This window comes from Girardinichthys multiradiatus, chromosome X (genome assembly GCF_021462225.1).
Source record: "Girardinichthys multiradiatus isolate DD_20200921_A chromosome X, DD_fGirMul_XY1, whole genome shotgun sequence".
In the NCBI taxonomy this organism is placed as follows: Eukaryota; Metazoa; Chordata; class Actinopteri; order Cyprinodontiformes; family Goodeidae; genus Girardinichthys; species Girardinichthys multiradiatus.
The window spans coordinates 36,928,002-36,942,837 of record NC_061817.1 but is presented as its reverse complement, the minus strand read 5'-3'; the positions used below and the strand labels follow the sequence as shown (position 1 = coordinate 36,942,837).

General features: G+C 40.4%; 2 protein-coding genes across 2 annotated transcripts in view; one reads left to right on the top strand and one right to left on the bottom strand.

Annotated features, from left to right (window-relative positions):
* The window catches only part of LOC124862345 (cytokine receptor-like factor 3), a 21,328-nt gene extending 19,318 nt beyond the window's left edge, over positions 1–2,010 (bottom strand). Inside the window, exon 1 of the mRNA XM_047356206.1 lies at positions 1,891–2,010. The gene's annotated coding sequence lies outside the window, so the exon portion shown is untranslated. The remainder of the gene's footprint in view (positions 1–1,890) is intronic.
* Positions 2,011–3,757: 1,747 nt separating this feature from the next.
* Positions 3,758–14,724, top strand: LOC124862352 (mpv17-like protein). Its single transcript, XM_047356215.1, has 5 exons — positions 3,758–4,055; positions 4,139–4,590; positions 6,600–6,670; positions 7,856–7,885; positions 9,067–14,724. Exons 2-5 carry the CDS (start codon positions 4,284–4,286, stop codon positions 9,280–9,282), a joined length of 624 nt encoding a protein of 207 aa, XP_047212171.1. The 5' UTR covers positions 3,758–4,055; positions 4,139–4,283; the 3' UTR covers positions 9,283–14,724.
* The last annotated feature ends 112 nt before the right edge of the window (positions 14,725–14,836 follow it).

Here is a 14,836-nt window from a genome sequence, read left to right as displayed (position 1 = left end):
CTCTGTGGCTTATAATGCTCCTTAGACCGGTAAAAGTCAGCATTGTTTTTATTTAACAGTGTGTATGTGTGTGTTTATGGTGCAAATGTGGCGAGAAACAACAGGAGAAAAGTTTCTGTTTCATGCGGTTGGAGTAAATGTCCCAGTAAATAGTTCAGCAGAGTATTTGGGTCAGTCTGCATAAAGTGAAGTGATTCCCCACTGTCCCAGTTTCACAGCTCTGTGGGACTGTTTGAATTACTAGTTTACACCAAAACATGAAGGGATACAACTAAGATCGGCAGAAAGAAAATGTGACCATTTATTTGTCTGCTCTTGTGTCTTTTTGCAGCTCCTAAATGAATTTAACAGAATCACGGAAACACTGCTGAGACATTGCTGTTGGACTTTTTTGGTTGTAACTCCTTACATCTTGCAGAACATCTTCTGACTAACGGGAAAGTTATGAGAGGCACTCTGCTGCAAACTCTCACAATTATTATTAGAGCACAGCAATGACAAAACTAGTCAACCAGAGATGCAAGAACATGTCTAAACTCGATCAAGACAACTTCCGTATTTTGCAGTTATTTCTCTAGTTAACCCTCCACCCACCACTCTCAGATGCAATAAGCACCTCATTTATATCGTTTAAGCCTTAGAAGGTGCATTTTTGAATGGAGAGAGCAGAACTGCTATAGAAAATTGTGCCTTTTTAGGTTTGCACTACTCTCAACAACCAGCGAGATCTAATTATATTGATTTTAAATAAATAAAGTGTTTAGAGAAATTTGGCTCACAACCTGTTTGCTAAGCAACAAAATTAGGGGAGAACAGGCGGATCCGAAGTTGGCATCTGATTCAGCATCTGAGTCGTGATCCAAGTCCTGTTTTCAAGGTCCGTCTTTATTTAACTCTACTTCACAATCTACATTATTTGGAATAATCAAACATTTACTGAACTGCTCAAAACTGATCAACGATACTTTGAAGCAGTTTGTGATTTTTGTTATTATATTCGATAAGGAATAAGAAGGTCATGGTTAACGCTGTTTTTCTCATGTGGAACAATTTAGTTAAACCTTTACTGGTTTATTCTACACTGAACAATATATTTTAAAGAAACTGTCTATTATTATTACGTCTCTATTATATTGCAGTATATGCAATACTATTGCTATTTTGACATTATATCAGGTCAGGTAAATGTTAAAAGCTATAAAACTTAGACAAGTCCATCCTGGACTGGGTTATTCTACAGTAAAGACAAATCAGAATGACATATAATGTTCCTGGGGGGCTTTGAGACTAGAAAGCATTGTTTCAGATTGAAAACTGCACTTCTGAGACTATTCACAAGTCACAAAGTTTATTTTTAATATTACGTGTTTAGTAAAGGTATGGCCACACTAAACACCATCCTGTCTAATGTGCTCTAAATGCCTAAAGAAAATCACACAGAAATGGATCGTTTTGGACATTTACAAAATAATAACTGTTTTAACTGTATTTCAAATGACATCTGTTCAGCCTGCAATAACTGAGACCATGTTTGACCTTTGAACTACAGCTGAAAACTGTGAAATAGCCCTTTATTCAACAGTCGAATCGGAAGCACCGAATCACATACAAACTTCCGCGCTGTTCTCGCTAAAAAGTTGAGATGTTTCAACTCCAGAAGAGATTAAAGAAAACATTTTAATCTAAATTTGTGCAACAGAATAAATATAAAGCCTCTCTGACATAGTATTGGCTCAGTGTCTAAGTCAGATGGTTAGCTTGTTTTGGTCAAAAAGACAATGAAACTCGGCTAATGGCTGAGAGAACAAGCACAACCTTCATTCACTCCGGAGAAAAACAGCAGCTGCGGTGAAACAGTCCTGTCTGAAACAAAAAGGCTTTAAAACAAACCTGTTTCAGTGCTTTCTGGCCGCCATTTAAACGTAAATGTCACAGATCCGCTAGGAGCTGCCGCCGCCGCCGCACCGCTACATATATGCCAAAGTTTAGCCCAAGTCCAAAAATGACACTTCCGAGGCTTTAAGCAGAATAACCAATCAGAAGCTAGATACTCCAAAGTGACATCGAGCCCAGCCAATGGGATTACTAGATGATGCCTTTTGCCCGCCTTAAAGATGTGGCCCCTGTGATTAAACTAAAGCTGATGAAATAAATTGATGATTGGCTAAATCTATTTTCGATAAGGTTTTTAGGTTACAGTTAATATTGTTTTAAGTTTTTCAGTTATTTATACATACAAGGTAGTTTATAAAAATACTTTAATCTCATATTTAGGGGGGAAATGTTTTTAATTATCTTTCTCTATGGACTTTTCAGCAGAACAGTAGCCGTTTTATGCTAAACTGTTCCTGCTGGAGCCTATTATTGGGTTAAATGTTTACCACTGATGTAGAAAAATCTATTGAAAGCTGTTTCTGAACATTTTGATTATTTAATTTCATATAATGTCTTGAGAAACTGCAGTAAAATACTAAAATGCAAAGATATCTGAGAGAACAAGGATAACTTTGTTTCTGCATAATTTCCCAACCAGTTATTTGCTCTATGTTTATCTGTGTTTTGGAGGCTGGAGGTGACCAGTAAGGAGTGAACTTCCTCAAAGCATAACTGGGATCCTGTGGGAACCAGCGCCCTCTAGCGGTTCAGGATGGCTGTTGATTTTATTTTTAAGTTAAACTCACAATCTTTCAATCAAAATAAAGGAAGGTGATGTGTTTTTTTTTTATTATTTAAAGTTTAAAGACACTGCCTTGTATCCAGTATCTCGTTCTTTTGGTCATGACCCAAAGAACCATAGCCTCGGTCCTTGGAGGAGCAAATCTTCATCCCAGCCGCTTCACACTCGGCTGCGAACCGCTCCAGTGCATGCTGTAGGTCTTGGCTTTAGAGGGGCCAGCAGGACCAAGTCATCTGCAAAAAGAAGAGACGAAATCCTCTGGTCCCCAAACCAGACCCCCTCCGGCCCTTGTCTGCGCCTAGAAATCCTGTCCATAAAAGTTATGAACAGGACCGGTGACAAAGGGCAGCCCTGCTGGAGTCCAACATGCACGGGGAACATTGTGCCGGCAATGTGAAACCAACTTTCCACTTGTACAGAGACCAGATGGCCCCTAATAAAGGGCCCTGACTCCTACTCCCGGAGCACCCTCCACAGGGCACCACAGTCGAAGGCTTTCTCCAGCTCCACAAAACACATGTGGACCGGTGGGGCAAACTCCCATGAACCCTCGAGTACCCTGCAGGGGGTGTAGAGCTGGTCCAGTGTCCCACGGCCGGGACGAAAACCACACTGCTCTTTCTGAAGCCGAGGTTCGACTATCGGCCGGAATCTCCTTTCCAATACCCTGGCGTAGGCCTTACAGGGGTGGCTGAGGAGTGTGATCCCTCTATAGTTGGAACCAGCCTCGGGTCACCCTTCTTATGAAGGGGAACCACCACCACAGTCTGCCAGTCCAGAGGCACTGTCCCCAACTGCCACGCAATGTTGAAGAGGCGTGTCAATCATGACAGCCCCACAACATCCAGAGACTTGAGGTACTATATATAAACATGTCGGTATTTAATTCATATCCTTCCGGTTTATGAAGAAATTTTGATTCATTTTATGTTTTCCATAAACCTCCTTGGAACCCAGTAAAAAGCTGTTGCGCTCCTCTTGGGTCTGTGCGCCACCGATCTGACGGTGAGATCGCCTGTAGACTCAATGCTCCGCAAACTGATCCTAATGACGCAGTTAGACGGCTCTCTGAATGGACTGGGACAATCCCTCAGATTAGAGCTTGACCCGCAGGATTTGTTTCAGGAGATGCACCTGATTCTACCGGAAACAGTCAGAGCTGAACCAGCCCTGATGTAGATTTATTGTATCTTCCCACTGGATCCTTTTATAAAATAATTTTTGTGATTTCAGGGGTTTTTATTCATGCATGTAAGAATTTATTATCTCCATGTGAGGCTTTTATAGAGGTATCCTGTCCAAGAGAAAAGAGGAGTCGGGTTTATTACGCAGATACTCCGACTGATTTGTTTGCAGATGATGTGCTGTTAACAGGAGGGTGAGTTTGTCATTAGCTTTCCACAATCTGATAATGAATGATATTCCAGCTTCCGGTGGAAACCTCTGCTATAATCCTCCCAGATTTCCGCACAAAGACAGATTGCGTCCTGACAACCTGCCAGGGACGTCACGGCTTTACTGGATGAATTTTGCCGCAATTTTTGCGTCTTTCTGATGTAATGAAAACGGCAGCAGGGCGTCAGCTTCTTTTTCCATCAGTGGTAAAATGAGGAAAGCTGTTTTTAAAGAAGCTGCTAAGCGCTTCCCCTGGCTGGCCAACGTTACCCTGTACGGCTGCTTGTTCGCCGGCGGGGACCTGGCGCATCAGCTGGTCGCGCAGAGGGAGCGCATTGACTGGAAACACACCCGCAACGTGGCCATCGTAGCGATCACTTTCCAGGGAAACTTCAACTACTTCTGGCTGCGCGCTCTGGAGAGATGTTTCCCTGGAAAATCCGCAGGGATGGTTTTCCGCAAACTCCTGCTGGACCAAAGCTTTGCGTCACCTTTGGCCACCAGCGTCTTCTACACAGGTGAGACACAGGTGTAACTGAATGAATTAGAATGTCATTGAAAAGTTCATTTATTTAAGCCATTTCATCCAAAAAATGAAACTTATATGTTATATTAATTAATTACACACAAACTGACATGTCTCAGGCTTTTGTTTCTCAGAAAATTACAACATAACATAAGACCGATAAAAAAAAAAAGGTATTTTAAACATAAATGTTATGTTTATAGCGGAAGAAGGGTACCATTGTTGTAGAAGCTAGGTCATCACAGAGTGCTGAATCCATTGACATAATGGAAAGTTAAGTGGAAGGAAAAATTGTGTTATGAAAGGGTGCAGACGCCTCAGGGATAGATTGGGCTGTGGTTGGAACTATGTTTCAAGAGTACAGTTTACTTCAGTCATTCAATAAAAAGTGAAACTCATACATTAAATAGAGTGATTACACACAGAGGGATACATTTCAGCCATTTATTTCTGTTAATGTTAATGACTATGGTTTACAACTATTAGAAAATCCCAAATCTACCTTTGGAGTTATATTACAAAGGAACAATAAAAAGGATTTTTTATACAAAATGGAGGGCCTTAATATTTCCATATGCATTCATTCATTAATCGTCTATACCGCTTATTCCATAGTGGGTCACGGGGGGAGGGGGGGGCTGGTTCCTATCTCCAGCAGTCTACAGGTGAGAGGCAGGGTTCACCCTGGACAGGTTGCCAATCCATCGCAGGGCAACACAGAGACATACAGGACAAACAACCACACACTCATTCACACCAGTTTACACAGGGCAATTTAGAGAGACCAATTAACCTAACAGTCATGTTTTTGGACTGTGGGAAGAAGACGGAGTACCCGGTGAGAACCCATGCATGCAAGGGGAGAACATGCAAACTCCATGCAGAAAGACCGCCGGCTGGAAGTCGAACCCAGGACCTTCTGTGCTACCAATTGCGCCACCAAGCAGCCCTTCCCAGCTGTCCATATGCAATACAGTGACTTGGGCCTCCATTGCATGAATCACTGCATCAAGTGTGGCATGGAGGCGAATCGGCCTGTGGTTCTGCTGATGCGTTTAGATTACTTTCATAATGGTCTTCAGCTCATCTGTTTTGCTGGTTCTGGTGTCTCTAATCTCTTTCTTTACAATACTCCATAGATTCTCTGTGAGGTTTGGGTCGGGTCAGTTTGCTGGTGATATCATGGTCATTAAGCCAGGTATTGGTACCTTTGGCAGAATGGGCCAAAGGTATCAGCATCTCCATGAAGCTTGGCAGCAGAGGGAAACATAAAGTGCTCTAAAACGTGTTGGTTTATGACTGCATTGACTGCACACTTCAGAAAATCCAGTGGACCAACACCAGCAGATGACATGGTGCCCCAAATCATCACTGACTGAGGAAATTTTACACTGGGCTAAAATCAATGTGGCTTCTGTTCCTCTCCACTCTTCATCAGACTCTGGGACGTTGATTTCCAAATGAAATGCCAACCTTACTTCTATCTGAAAATAAGACTTTTTACCACTGAGCAACAGTCCAGTCATTTTTCTCCTTAGCCCATGTAAGACACTCCTGGGCCCATCTGTGTGTGGTGGCTCTTGAAGTTCTGACTCCAGCTGCAGTCCACACCTTGTAATTCCCCCCTAACATCTTGAACGGACTTTGTTTCACAACCTTCTCTCAAAGCTGCAGCTACCCCTGTTGTTTGTGCACCTTTTCTACCACACTTTTCTCTTTCCACTAAACTTTCCATTAATACCGTTGAATACAGCATTCTGTGAAAGGTCAGCTCTGCTATGTTAAATCATTTTCCACATTACTTCTGTATTAAAAATTGTTTTTATTGGTCTCATGAAATATTTCTGAGAAACTGAATGTTTATATTGTATCAGATGTAAGATCATCAAGGATGTTCAAAAGAAAACATAACTTAATGGCTTCAGATTAAGGTTTTGTACCAACTACAAGTACTGTCTCAATGTCAAACCCTGATGGAGAAGCATTTCTTCTGGCCTGCAGGTGTGAGCTTCTTGGAAGGTAAGGAGGACATATTTGAAGACTGGAGGGAAAAGTTCTTTAACACCTGGAGGGTAAGAAAATGAGAAAGTTCCCTTCCCCTCCTCCACACATAGTCGCATCACTGCCAGCCTGCAGCCAGATTAACCTACATTGGCCCATGTGCCGCTGATGATGAGCAAAGTCTGCGGGGTAAATCAGGCAGCGGATAATAATGTCTCTGAGTTCCAGAGTGTGTAGGAGGAGAGATCCTGGCACAGCGTCGGGATGCAGATTACCGACCCGTTAGAGCATGTGGTTACATAATCCAGGACACCAGCAGTTCATTTAGTTGCTAATGTATTTCAATCTGTGTATAAATCTGTAAAATCATAGACTAACCTGATCAAAAACTTAATTTAACCGCATTGCCTTAGTATTTCGTAGAATTGCTGGAATCTTGGCCTATTCCTCCAGAACCACAGCAACTAGGTCAGGTTTGTGGGCCACCTTCCTCACTCACACCTTTTCAGCTCTGCCTATAAATTTTCTATGGGACTGACATCAGGACTCTGCGATGGCTGCTCCAAAACATTGACTTTGTTGTCCTGAAGCCACTTTGTGACTACTTCAGTGGTATGCTGAGAGACATATTTGCGCCCAAGCTTTAACTTCCTGACTGATGTCTTGAAATGTACCTTAATATTTCCGCATAATGTTCTTTTCTTATGATGCCGTCCATTTTGTGAGGTGCACCAGTCCCTCCAGTGGCAAAACACCCCCAAATCATGATGCTGCCACCACCATACTTCACAATGTGAATGGTGTTCTCAGGCTTGTAAGCCTCCCCCTCTTTACTCCAAATGTAACAATGCTTATTATGGCCAAACAAATTCGTTTTATTTTCACCAGACCACAGGCCATGTGTTTGTATGTTGTTTTTGACGTAATGGGATCTTCCTCTCTGGCCTTTCAGCACACGTTGGTTACCAGCTTCAGCCATCTTCACAGGGGCTTTAATTTTTTCCTGGGTTGTATGTAAACGCCTGACTTTGAAGAAAGTTACAGAAAAAATAAACTGGATTCTTAAAAGTCTGCTTACGTAACTTTATGGATTTTCTATTGATATGGCTAAACCTTTACACAGTGTCCTTGCTCTCTTCTTAAATTAAAGATATTTGACCAGAGATGTGTATCAACAGAGATATTTTTAATTCAACAATTGAATTGCAAGATTTGTATTTATTTATAAGGAATATTCACAATGCACTTTCTTCCAGACTGGACTCATGTACTGGCCCTTCATGCAGGTAATCATTAAGATATTTTTTTGTTGTTGTTTATTATTTGTACTTTATTAATTCACAAAACATTGCATAAGAAGACTGATGTCAGACAGATATGGTTTAGGTCTATTTTAAATGCCAGCATTTATATTTAACAATGCCCTTTATTGATGTGTTGACAGATTTGATGCTCCCTCTGATAATTTTCCACCAACAGCACAGTTTGTCTAAATGTTGCCCGTCCATGTCTTGCTTGACAGTCACCACTAGTTGTGACCCTAGAGCCAGCACCACTTCCAGTCCTCAAAAAGACTGTCTGTGCACAATGTTATGTAAAGCAAGCTTTACAAATGTTGCAGGGCTTTTTGTAAGAAAGCTTTTCTAGATTTCTTGAATAATGCTCATATTGCTTAAGGATTTGATCTGTTTGTGACTTTGCAAGAAGTGAAACAAGGATCGAGATGAGATGTGTTCTAGCAACAACAGTTAAATATGGCCTTTACCTTAAAAAATTTAGAAAATGACTAAATGGAGTCCAGAATAACACCAGGGTTTTGAAATGTACTCACAATATCAAACTTGTCCATGGGGAAAAACTTCATCCACACAGTGTTTTGCATTCTTTTCTTTTTTATGCTTTTCAATATTAGACGATTTAAAAAGCCAAACCAGTGCTTGATTTAGAGCTAATGTGAGATTTAAACATGCATCGTGGACATTTATTTGCACGTGTGAAAATAGCTGGTTTGATTACATACATTTGGATATTATAATTTGAATAGAAATCTGTTGAATCACTAATGTCAAGCGTAAACAAGAGTGTCCCAGCAATAGAGCCTTGTGGGACCCCTAACCGACAGCCATGACGGGAGTACATTTTATGACTTTTCACTTCTTGAGTTTGCTTCCTGGTGTCTTTTCAGTGCCTTTAAAAACACATTATACTGTTTAAAAAGATATTATATATGCCTGACTGCAGGACGTGTCATAATTAAATCTGTTTTCCAGGTAAAAAAAATAAAAGTGATTTTAAGGTACAGTTTATTAATCAGGAAAAAAATCATCGGCATATATCAGCCAGATATCGAAATTAATTATGGAATTAAAATCTTTTATTAAAGTTAAATTTGCAACTGTTGAGCCAAAAGTGTTTTTGCTATGTTTTAGTAACTCTTTTCTTTCTTTTTAATGGCTACTCCCTACAGTTTCTGAACTTCGCCCTGATGCCGCTGCACATGCGCACAGCCTTCATGGGCTGCTGCGCGTTCCTCTGGGCCTCCTTTCTGTGTTTCTCACGGCAGAACGGGGATGGCACTGCCACCGTGGCCCTGGCATTCATCATGGACCCCCGGAAAACTCTAGAGGAGATGCGCGAGGCTCGGTTGGCTCGGAAGAGGCATAAAATTCAGAGGGAAAACTGAGGAAAGAAACAATAAAAGAAGGAAGATGGAGCTGTTGCCATGATGGCCTTTGACATTCAGTAGAAAAAAATAACCAGTTGTTTGCTTTTGCTAAAGCAGCATCCAGAAGCTGAAAGGCAACAGATTTAATCAGGACCATTTCCATCTGTCTCACACGCACAAAGTTTAACTGATATGACCAAGGACTTGATGCATGCAATAACATGGAGCTTTATCAGGCAGGAAAAGTCTGATAAAAGACTTTAAAGTTGCATCAGCTTCTTGAAACTGTAAGAAGTACCCATATATGGACTGACACAGCCACTGGAAGATCAAGAAATAATGTAACTGTTTATGCAGTAAAATTGGTGTCAGGTAGCTAAACAGACCAAATACAAATGGCAGTATTTTGATACCACAACCTGAACAAATCCATAAATAATTTAAATTTGGACCAAATGAGGGAGGTGCTGAGGGTAAGGTCCATACTGTTTAATTCGAAAATGCATATTTTTAATATTTTAGTCTAACAAATGTTCTCCAGTTTACTTAACACCCATTGGAGTCTATTTCAGGGGAGACCAAAGGGACAAAAATGGATAAAGTCAACTCCTGTTGTTTATAGTGAGGAAAAATATCATCTTGTTTCCTAATTGTCTGAGCCCCCACCTCAACAAAAACTTTCTGAAACTTCAAATGTAAAGGCTTGACATATTTCTGCTTTTCACCAGCTGTGCCTTTACCTGGTGATGTGACTGCCATGATCTGCAGGTCTATGGGTTCGCAGTAATCCATCTGACACGATATATCGTGTATATAACCTAATGCTTGAAAATCTGTTTTTCATCTGGAAAGTGTGGAGAAGCTTAGCAAATGTGACCAGAACCTCCTAGAGGTGAAATCAAAGAAAGGTTGGGAGGTCAGTCAAGGACAATCACAGTGTTATACATGTATATCAGACTTAAAGCAGCTTTCAGAAGATGAAGGATAAAAGAGGACATTGAAATAGTTTGGAAGCTGTTAAAGATCCATACCAATCACATATTTTTAGGGGTGTAATTTTCATTTTTTCTTGATTTGCTGGTCAACTTAAAACATAAAATAGCCAGTAGGCAAATTCTTAGAATCATTTATGAGAATAAAGGAAATTAACAGATTCATTTAGGTTGGTGAGTAAGGACACTCCGCAGCCACAACCCTTAATCACTCAATGGTTTACCCATGCAGCACGCTTAACTCATGTTCTCAGTCCAGATTCATCCCACTCATCTTCCTTATCCTCCTATATGATACTTTTCCTTTGTCATCCCACTCATCCTCCTCAACCGTCTCTGGTACCTTTTCATCCCTCTAATCCCTTTTCGTCGATCTTTACAATCATTGAATAATCCTCCTCATTCACCTTTGTGACCCTCTTTTCTACTACTGATCCTCTGCATGCCACTTTACAATGGTTTTTATATCCTGCTGGTCTTTTTCATCCCTCTTAAAATCTCATCTTCATTCTTATATCCCGCATTACTCTTTGCAACCCATTTTTATCCCTCTTTACAGCCTGTTTTTACTCTACTCATCCTCCAAATCCTCCCAAAATATCAATTTTCATCATATTCTTCCCAATATGTGATCCACTTTCATCGTATCATTGTAATTTTTATTTCTCTTACGGTTTCACCTTCATTCTCATTTTCTTCATCCCTCTTATCAACCCATTTGTTTTACAAATTTTCCTCATCATCCCTCTTGACAACTGCTTTTCATCCCACTCATCATCCACAGGCTTTTTTATTACATCTATCATTTTAATCCCTTTTACTGTCTCAATTTCATTTTGATCTTCCTCGTGCTTGTTGCAACTCACAATTATCCCACTCATTTCCCTTTCTACCAATATAATTTTCCTTATTCATCTTCCTAATTATTTTAAATTAGATGTTTTTTTTTTTTTTAGTTGACAGGATCATCTACTCCTAAAACATCCCACACTGTCCTCTCCTTCCTCAGTTCCAATCATCCATCATCTGAGCCTGCTTGTCCATGCAGAATCCCGTGTGGTCAATGGGCAAGAAGATGGGGTGATGCCTGGAAAGGTTGACATCACAGGGTAGAAGAGAGACATACAGGACAAATGACCATGCCTATGGTAATTTAGAAAGGCCAATGGACCAGGCATGCATATTTTTGGACTTTGGGAGGAAACTGGAGTATCCAGTGAGATGTCATGCATGCACAAGGAGAACATGCAAGTGCAGAAAGAGCCCAGGTTGGGATTTCAACCCAGGACTTTCTTGCTGCAAGGCAGTGGCACTAAAAACTGCCACTGTGCTCAATTCAGGGCAGCACAGTAGCTCAGCTGGTAGCACTGTTGCCTTATAGCAAGAAGGTCCTGAGTTCAAATCCTGGCCTGGGCTCTTTCCGCATATTCTCCCTGTGCATCCATGGGTTCTCCCCAGTTACTCCAGCTTCCTCCCAAAGTCCAAAAACATGACTATAGGTCAATTGGTTATTCTAGTTTGCCTTTAAGTATAGGTGTGTGTATGGTAATTTATCCTGCATTGGAGGGGCGATTTGTCCAGGCTGCACCCTGTCTCTCACCCGATGACTGCTGGAGACGGGCACCAGCTTCCCCTGCGACCCTGCAAGGACAAGCGGGTATAAACGATGGATGAATAGATGTGCTCAATTCAGTTTATTCATAAATTGCTAGTTCATAACAAGTGTTATCTCAAGATGCTTCCCAGATGAAGCTCAATCTTCTGATCCATCTACATCCTTTCCCTCCTGACTTTGACTTTCCGCCCAATAAACACACATTGTTGTGGGATGAGCCAAACATTTAACTCCAAGATACTACTTCTTTAAATTGTGCTGTAATCCCATGTTTCAGGTCTAAACTGAACACTTTGTGATTTCAGTAAAGCCTCTGTGAACTACCTCTGCCAAATTTGGAGTTAAAAAAGCAAATACACTGTTCACCATTCTTTAAATTAAAATGATTATTTGTTATGAATTACAAACACTGCATTCCACTGTTGTTTTTAGAGATTTAAGGCTACTCTACCTTATTCCTGTCTTCTTACTTGAACCATATAATTGGTGGCCATCAGCCCATATACCTTATTGTGTTCTTACCTGAGCCAGACCCAAAGACTCTCTGTTTTTTGTTGCTAAATTGTAGCAGAATGGAAAACATTTGCTGTACATGAGGCTAGACTTGAATTGGTACAAAAAATCAGCTGGATATTTTCACAACGTCTCCTTTTCACAATAAAGGGAAACTGTAACGTGAAAACAATAAACCGGTCAAACAGCTTCCTCCTCCACTGTTCAGTGCTTTGAATTATGTCATGACCGTGGTCACAATGAGATTTGTTGGGGAAACTGTGTCAGGGCTAAGCCATTTGAAATTAGATTGTCACACAGTCGAGATGAAAGTATTCATCCTGTAACAGGTTAAAACTGCTGACATGCCAACAAGTGAGATGAGAGAAATGTAGACCAAGAGTTGAGAGCCATGCTGGCTTTGTAAGATGGAATATAAGACTCTTCCTAACTCTAATCCAAGAGCGTGGTGCTTTTACAACAGGGGTGCCCAAGTCCAGAGCTACTATCCTGCAACTTTTAGATGCATCCCTGCTCCAACACACCTGAATCAAATGCATGGCTGTTTAACAGGCCTCTGAAGAGCTGAGTGACTGCTGATGAGGGAATTTAGCCATTTGATTCAGGTGTGATGGAGAAGGGATGCATCCAGGATTATAGATCTCAAGGACTGGGCATTGGCACCCTTATTTTAAAAGATTCACGAAAATCAAAACACTTTGTTTCATTTCAGTGCTTCACAAGCAACTAGTCAGAACTCAGATCTGGTATATATGCCACACCAAAGCTGTGTACCTTCTAGCTGCAAGTGGAACAACCAGTATGATCTGTTAATCATTTCGGTGCTAACTGCTATTAGCAATGCAAGCCAATAATAATGGATCTTAAACAGTTCTCATGGTTACAATTCCCATGGTAACTATCGTCTTCAGAAAGGGGGAGGGAAAGTTCAATCTTATAGTACAACTAAAATAAACAGAACATTGACATTTATATAATTGCCATTGTAACAATGGCAATTATATAATTGAAGGGGTGGGGGGCACAGCTGAAGCACAGCAGAGTGGGAGGGGCTTATGCATTTTAATGTTTTAGTTAAAACCAAATTTATGATTATGTATCAGATTAAGTTAATATCTGGTCTTCGTCAATTTTTCTCAGATCTGTACGTTGCTCATTTTTCTTGCTTCTAATGGCAGTGAGGACAAATTGTTCACTTGCTGCCTAATATATTTCACCTGTACCAAGTGCCATAATGAAGTGATAAAATGTGTAATTCATGTCGCCTGCAAGTGATCATAATCTTATGCCTGATTGGTGTAATCAAGCATAAAGCCTTATACCTGCAGTATAGCCTGTGTATAAACATTGAGGAGTTGGTTGCCCTGCTAAATGCTATGCTAGGCTTATCAAATGCTAGCTGTAGGCTTACATGCAGAACATATCAATGTCACTTTTTCTAATTGAACTAGTTTATTAACCTACAGAACATTGCATTTAAACAATTTCCTCTTCTAATATCTGTGAAGGTCAGAGGGTCATGCCTGTAATCCACTGTAAGTGTTGAAACAATGCTAAAAACATGCAGCCTGGATATAAGGCGGGGACAGATAGGATTGGTGGACTGACGTTTGTGTAAGTGGTGATGGGTCATGTGGATTAACTGGGATCAGATACGCCTGTCTAATCCATCAGGGAAGGACGCAGCTGACCCAGATTCACCTCTGACCCCATCAGCAGGAAGTGAATGTCTCCAGGCAGAGTCAAAGATGCTGTGAAGTAAAGGTTAACAAGCATCCGTCAACAAACAGCTACAAAGTTGAAGAGCAGAAGAACCAAACGGACCCCAAGCTGCACTTTTTATTCCTGGAGAATGTATTGAAAAGTCTGAGTCCTTTTTCCTACAACTATCACTGAATTAATCTAAATACTTCATGGAATTTGATGATAGAACCTTTGATTATATTGTAGAAATATTGAACTAGTTAGTTCTGATGCTGATTTTCTGAGAAGTTTAAAATCCCCCATCATGGACATGAATCAAATTACTTTTAGGCTTTTAATTATGTATTTAGAATTAAAATATGACTTTATTACCATCACTGCTGTGTTTACATCTCTGCTGTTATTTGCACAGCTAGTTTTTCTCATGCACAATTACAAATGCAATTTTTGTAAACTTTCAAATCACATTTTTCCCCCTTTTGATTTAATCTGAGAATGCCGGTATTTCCTTTTCTTATGTTTTAAATTTTTTTTCTTACCTGTACAGTCTACACTTACTATTGATTTTACGTTGCTGCTGACACACCTGAGTTTCCCCACTGTGGGACTATAAAGCATATTTCTATTTCTATTCTATTTGAACTGTTCTTTTTCCAGGGTGGATTGATTGTACAGCAGACAACTTCTATTTTTTTTTTTTTCAAAACCAGAATTGGGTCCATTAGTCCTAATTTATTATGGATTTGTT

Excerpts from the sequence above, each read along its gene's own strand:
- LOC124862352 (XM_047356215.1), top strand. The coding sequence starts at position 4,284 with ATGAGGAAAGCTGTTTTTAAAGAAGCTGCTAAGCGCTTCCCCTGGCTG. Across the intron at positions 6,671-7,855 it reads AGTTCTTTAACACCTGGAGG|ACTGGACTCATGTACTGGCC; the intron begins GTAAGAAAATGA and ends ACTTTCTTCCAG. Across the intron at positions 7,886-9,066 it reads TGTACTGGCCCTTCATGCAG|TTTCTGAACTTCGCCCTGAT; the intron begins GTAATCATTAAG and ends TACTCCCTACAG.